Below are 6,853 nucleotides of genomic sequence, written 5' to 3'. Positions count from 1 at the left end.
TTGCTGGGAGGCAGGGGAGGGCTGGGGGTGGCGCCGGGGCCTGGAGAGGGGGCTGGAGGGAACTGGAGGGGCCTGGAGGGGGCCTGGAGGGATCTGGAGGGGACGAAGAGGGGGCCAGAGGGGCCTGGAGGGTGGCTGGGAGGGTGGCCAGGAGGGGGCTAGGAGGGGTCTGGAGGGGGCTGGAGGGGGTCAGGAAGGGGCTGGAGGGGGCCTGGATGGTGGCTGGGAGGGTGGTCAGGAGGGGGCTGGGAGGGGTCTGGAGGGGGCTGGAGGGGGTCAGGAAGGGGCTGGAGGGGGCCTGGATGGTGGCTGGGAGGGTGGTCAGGAGGGGGCTGGGAGGGGTCTGGAGGGGGCTGGAGGGGGTCAGGAAGGGGCTGGAGGGGGCCTGGAGGGTGGCTGGGAGGGTGGTCAGGAGGGGGCTGGGAGGGGTCTGGAGGGGGCTGGAGGGGGTCAGGAAGGGGCTGGAGGGGGCCTGGAGGGTGGCTGGGAGGGTGGTCAGGAGGGGGCTGGGAGGGGTCTGGAGGGGCTGGAGGGGGTCAGGAAGGGGCTGGAGGGGGCCTGGAGGGTGGCTGGGAGGGTGGTCAGGAGGGGGCTGGGAGGGGTCTGGAGGGGGCTGGAGGGGGTCAGGAAGGGGCTGGAGGGGGCCTGGAGGGTGGCTGGGAGGGGGCCGGGAGGAGTCCAGTGAGGAGCTGGAGTGGGCCCGGGAGGGTGGTCAGGAGGGGGCTGGGAGGGGGCCAGGAGGGGGCCATAGGTCCACCCATGAAGCAGTGACTCCTTTGTGTTCCCAGCGCTGAGGACACAGCCCCTGTCACCACCGCAGAGCCTCTCTGTTCTGCCAGGCACCCTCCCTCCTTGGGCCCGAGGAGAAAGCCGCACGCCCCCAGTGCCCCCGACCCCAGCTCCAGCCTCTGCGCCCATGTTACCCCTCGGGCTCCCCAGCCCCCGCAGCAAAGCTTCAGGGAGCTGCGGGCCACCAAGGGACGGAGGGACCAAGGGACACAGAGCAGCTTACACTGAGTGTCGCCAAGGCAGTTCGAGTCCTAGAGCCTTCGGGGCGCCCCACCCCTCTGATATGTCAGGACCCCCGCTGCCGCCTGAGTGTTCTCTCGCCCTCCCCTCGTCTGTAGTCTGCTGGCGGGATTCTTGGACAGGGTGCGATTTTCCACAAGGACAGAGTAGCAGAGACCAAACTGAACCTCCCTTGTGCCCCACCTCCCAGGCAGGGACAGAAGGCCGCGTGTCCCCTCTGGAGGCAGGGCCATCCCTGCAGAGTCCCCAGGCTCTCTCTAGTCTGCAGTCCAGATGGTGGGGCCAAGATCACACAGCCACGCATCCTGGATGGTCCCCAGCGGATGCCGGACCCGGATTTCTCCCCGTGTCACATGATGGGAGGGGGAGCTGGAGACACTACCAGCCTTCAGCCCCTCCCCCCACCCCGCCCTCACCGGGCAGAAATCCAGGGAAATGCAAGGAAGGTGGGGACACAGCTAGTCACCAGGTCCGGGGCCCCTCCTGGTGCATGGGCCAGGAGGAAGGCCCGTCCCTGCTGGACACTCCCAGCCACGGGAGCACTGCGATCAAGGAGCCCCTGGTCAGCGGGTCACGGAAAGTGCCGCTTGAGCCACACAGCCCTCTGGGGGATTCGGGGGTGGGGGGAGGCATCTCACAATCACATGCCCTGCTTGTTGGCTCCAGCAGAGAAGTCGTCTATTGTCCAGCACGCTAGGTCCCGTGTGACACGGGAAGGAGCGAAGGCGTCCTCCACCCCCTCCTTTCTCTCAGCTGCATCCTTGAAACTATCACAGACCCGGATTCTGGAGAGCCCGTGATCCAGGAGGGTGGCTGGGCTGGTCGGGCTGTGTGCCTGCTCACGCGGGAGACTGGCAAACGTTCTCCCGCCCATCCTCGTCAGTTGGGAAGATAAGGACGAGATATCATTTGTAAGGGAGTTGGTTTCGAAAACAGAAAGATACGCCTTTTAACTGTCCCCGCAACACCTGCCGTTCACTCCTGACAAGGACCCCGAGCTTCCGCTGAGAGCCTGCGTCACACCAAGGGCTTAGGGAGTAGCCGGGGGGGAGTGCTGGGTGTGAAGGAGGAAACCGATAGATTGCCTGCTCCTTTAACAGCTCAAGGGAGGACTCTGCCGAAGGACTTTCACGTTGGGTGAGAGTTCGCTGCACCCCTCTCCCCCCCACGGTGGCTGGGCCTTGGTTATGTGTGGTCAAGGAACAGAAGACCAAACGAGCAGTCGTTTAACCCGTCGGGACATTTGGGTTTACTCAACATGAAGTCTCAAGGTGGGTGAGTCAAATCAGGAGCCCAGGGGTGTCAAACCTCTAGTTCTATGCCTTTTCCTCATTAGCACAGAACGGCTGCTTGGAGCAGCACATCACACCCTCAGAGCACACAGCGTCGGAAGGCAAGGCTGCAGAGCCTGGCCAGGACCGCCAGAGGGAGCTCTTCTCCCAAGGAGGAAAAGTCGCTCCCCAGAGCCTCGGAATAGACTCCCTTGTGCCTCAAGAGTCAGAAGGAAGCCACGCAGCCTCCTGCAGCTGCGAGAGGCTGGGAGAGTGAGTACTCGCCTCCGCTTTATGTAGAGTGGGAGTCAGGTAAGAAGGAAGGTGGGGAGTGGGCGGCAGGTCCCCGGGGAAAGGCCTGGGGCTCCATGTCATGGGGGTGAGCCCACCCCTCTGGTGCCGGGGACCAGACCAACCGCCCTCCCCAGGACGCGAGCTTTGCCCGAGACCATCTAGCAGGCTTATGGGTTGACGCCCACCGCTGACACACGCCTAGGAGGCCTTGGTGGCACGGTGAGCGCGTCATTCCCTCCTCGGGCCCTCGCAAAGTCCGATCATGTGCAGTTTTTCACAAGAACTGAAAACGCGAGTAACATCCATGTCTTTTAATCTTTAAGCCAATTTCGAGCAGGGGAGTGTGTGACTCCGTCCACGCCGTGAGCGCTGGTGCAGGTGCGGAGGCCCCGAGGGCTGGGCTCCCGGCCACCGGGGAGGCCATGGCCGCTCCTGGCGAGGCTCAGCCGAAGCGCGTCTAGAAGGAGCACTCCTCTGTAGGGTGAGGCGGGGGGAGAAGGCACGAGGCAGTGAGAGGTAAAGAACCACAGAAATTGGGCTCGGCAGCCCAAGGGGGACATTTCCTTGGAAAACTCGCTCCAGCCTCATATCGTGGTTGGCATTTGCTCCACTGCAGCCAAGCGGCAGGTAAGGAGCAACCAGGATTCGTCAGAGGCTTCCGGTTAGCCACACGAAGAAAAGCCACGAGCAGACAGAGCTCCTCGCCGGGCGACGTTTCAGCCCGGTCTTTGTGTCCCCAGCCCGACGTCGGCCCGACGCCACCCCCCAAGGCCACCCCGCGGCCCCCGTTGGGCGTGCAGACACGGCCGGCAGTGCGGACCAGGGCCGTCCCGTCACTCATCCCACACCTTCAGACCCCCCAGAGCCGCCCCGGCCCTACCTTCGGGCGGGTTGTCCACGGCCACGGGGAAGAAGCACCACGGGACTCCACGCACAGTGTCGTCGAAGCAGCAGCCCTTATCTTTGCACTGGGAGGGCGTGATTCCCGGGGAGCCACAGTTCGTCCTCTTGTGAGGATCCACGACGCACGTCTCTGAACCCATAGGGGACAAGAGGCCAAGTCAGGTCTCGGGCTGTCGTCCGCCTTCCTTCTCCAGTTGAATCGGCAGCCAGCTGGCGCCGCTGATGGGGACTCGGGGCTCAGGGGACAAGAGGGACACCCTGTCCCTCGTCTCCAGATGCAAAGGCACAGAAGCTCAGGGCCATCGCAAGGTGCCCGGGATTTGTAAACGTCACGCCCACCGACAGAACTTACGGATACGTTCATTCATTCCAGCCAACAATAACTCCGCTTAGCACCTATGGAGCATCGTTTGTGCGTGCTAGAAACAGAAATTAGCACAGCAAAACCAGACAGTGGAGGTCAAGCTCGTGCCGGGCCCTGTGCCGGGAGCTGGGGACCCGGAAACTAAAAATAGGACAGTCGTTGTTAAGAAGCTAGCAGCCTAAGGGAGGAGAAAGCCAAGTAAATGCCCCGAACGGCACAGTGTGTCCGTCCCAGGGTGCTGAGGGCAAGCACGGGACGGACAGGGACCAGACTGAATGAAGCAAGGAGGGCTTCTAGGTGGGGACGAGGCCGTGGGGGTATCCTGCAGGGGGAGCGGCGTGCTCAAAGGCAGTCAAGAGAGAGGGGGAGCAAGGTGCGTTTCCGGAAGCATCGCCCCGTTTGCAAGAAAGACGCAGGGGCTGGGGTGGGTGGGCGCCAGCTTTAACCCGGAGTGGGGGCTGGTGATGGAAGCCAGACCACGTGGCCAGACCGCGCAGGGGACGCGGGGCTCCCGTGTGGCCTACACACGAGAACTGAAGGGGCCGAACCCACGTCTGTTCCTCTGTTAGACCCGGCAAAGCACATGAAGGGGAGGATCGCCTCAAGCTTTCTCTGAAGAAAGGGTTCCGTGGCTTCGCGGGAAAGTTCTGGACCATCTCCCGCCGGCTGGGCGGCCCCTGCAGGATGGCAGGCTCCCCGGGTCTGGCTCTGCACCCGGGAGGGGAGGTGGCATGGCCCCCCCCCCCCACACACACACACACAGGGAGGCTGTGAAGTCAGGAGGACACATGCGCGTGCACGTTCAGACGCAGCTCTGCGTCCCTCCCCCTGCCTGAGGGCGAAGTGGCAGCTGGGGGTGGGGGCGGGGGGCTCGCTGGGTGATGCGGCCCCTCCCGGCCGGCACTGCTCGACCGGAAGTCAAGGTTTCCAAGCTGCTGTCCATTCAATGGACCGTCGCTGTCGCATGACAGAACTACGCGAAAGCGATTTCCACTGGGGCGTCCACCCGCGTCCTCCCAGCAGCGCTCGGAGCTTCTGTGGCCTCTGCTCTTTCGCTGCTTTCCACCTGCCTTCACCCTCCAAAATCCTCCCAGGGCCCAGAACAGTGCTCGGCTCAAACACATGGACTGTGACGCACGGTGTCCGCCCCCCACCCCCGCCAGGGGCTGACCCAGGTCTGGCGCCCACCGTGAAGCGGGGAGAAGGCTGCTTACCCAGCTGGCCCTGGGCCAAGGAACTGAGGGCCAGTGTGGACACCAACAGCAGGACGCAGAGAACCCTGGGCTCCATGGCGGCCGTGACCTTCCTCTCTGCTCTACCGGAGACCACGAGTCAGGGATGAGAACCCGTCCAGGTTCTGGATTTTATGCAGGCTCTGTTTGCCCAATGAGTGTTAGGTAACATTTGCCTAAGGAGGGTCCTGCAACTCTCCACTCCGCATAATCTCCTCTGATCAACACAGTGTGCTGATACAAGCAAGTGCCGAATTGTCATCTAGCTGAGGGACCTCAGAAGGTCCCTCCTGTGCCGTGGGAGTCTCCTGGGCCACGACCCCATCCAGCTCCTAACCGCAGTGGAGGCCCTCCTGCGAATGTCAACATTTCACTCACCGACGAGTGAGTCACGGGAGAGGTGGCCCGAAAAATCACAGTTGTGTCAACAGTGGCTCACGGGGTCACCCTTCACGGGGTCGGCTGATGCGGGGACGGGGTGGGGGGTGGGGTGGGAAGGAGAAGGAGCAAACAGGGCCCAGCCATCAGACCACATTCTCCATCGATCTGAGATTCTGAGAATCCAGGTGGGGGCAAGGGGGAGAGCCCTGGCGGGACAAGAGGAGCAGGGAGGGGACAGGCCCGTGTCCCCTCCCCTCTCCACCAGAGCACTCGGGACTTCGAACGTCATCTTCTCTCCAGGAGTTCTGTCTCTGTTGGGCGTTTCTGTGGCAAAGTCGTATGTGACCAAAGCGCGATGAGGTCCCTCCCAGAGGAAACGTGACTCCCCCGAAGGGGCTCACGATCCGCGGGGCACCAACATTGAAAACTCGGAAATGTTTAACATCCCACTCAGAGGACGTGCATGAGCATTTTTACTTACTTACCTAATTTTTTTTTTCTTTTCCCTTAAAAAAATTTTTTTAATCTTTATTTGTTTTTGAGAGAGAGAGAGAGAGAGAGAGAGAGAAAACACGAGCACGAGCGGGGGAGGGGCAGAGAGAGACGGAGACACAGAATTTGAAGCAGGCTCCAGGCTCCGAGCTGTCAGCCCAGAGCCCGACTCGGGGCTCAAACTCACACTGTGAGATCATGACCTGAGCCGAAGTTGGATGCTCAACCGTCTGAGCCACCCCGGCGTGCCTAAATTATCTTTTTAAAATTTCATGTTCATAACCAGAAGTTGTGTAGATAAGAGCAACCATCTAAACCGACTGAGGACAGGTGTTCCTCCCTCTGGGGGACCGCTCTCCCCATCTCAGTTCCCCGAGTGAGGCCCCCTTGACTTTGTGCTCAAGAGCCACCTGCAGCCTGCGCTCCCCTGGCCCCAGCTGCTCTGGGGTCTTCCGTCCCGGAGCCTTTGCCGTCCCGGTGCACCGGGAACTTGCTCTGTCCCCTGGAGACAGAAGGTCCGCAAAGGCAGGGGGCTCTGTGTGCTCTGTGCATTCCGGTGGCCCAACGCTGATCTCCGTCCTTATTCCATAAATATCTGTGGAAGAATGAATGAATGAATGAATGAGCCATAGGAGAAATAGTTTTTCCTCATTGAAAGATGGGGCTCTGAGAACGGCTAGCCTTGAAAAGGTGCTCACTTTCCTTGTGCCTGGTGAGTAAGTCCTTGTGGCCCCTCTGGAGGGGAGCTCCCACCCTGAGCCCAGGCCCCTCTCAGGCCCGCCAACCAGGGTCTCCAGGAGAGGCCCCATGTGCAGGACCCGGGGTGGGGGGACCAGGGCACAGAGTCCTCTGTGGGGTTCAGTTTGCCAGGGATGGGCCTGGGGGGG

At 62.1% G+C, this 6,853-nt stretch overlaps 1 protein-coding gene across 1 annotated transcript; it reads right to left on the bottom strand.

The window, feature by feature from the left end:
• Positions 1–2,966: 2,966 nt before the first annotated feature.
• Positions 2,967–5,220, bottom strand: TFF1 (trefoil factor 1). Its single transcript, XM_060640519.2, has 3 exons — positions 5,076–5,220; positions 3,475–3,627; positions 2,967–3,068 (listed from the first exon to the last, which is right to left on the bottom strand). Exons 1-3 carry the CDS (start codon positions 5,149–5,151, stop codon positions 3,052–3,054), a joined length of 246 nt encoding a protein of 81 aa, XP_060496502.1. The 5' UTR covers positions 5,152–5,220; the 3' UTR covers positions 2,967–3,051.
• Between the last annotated feature and the right edge of the window lie 1,633 nt (positions 5,221–6,853).

The sequence above is a fragment of the Panthera onca genome, chromosome C2 (genome assembly GCF_046562875.1).
Source record: "Panthera onca isolate mPanOnc1 chromosome C2, mPanOnc1 haplotype 2, whole genome shotgun sequence".
Classification (NCBI taxonomy): Eukaryota; Metazoa; Chordata; class Mammalia; order Carnivora; family Felidae; genus Panthera; species Panthera onca.
This window is presented reverse-complemented; position numbering and strand designations above follow the sequence as displayed.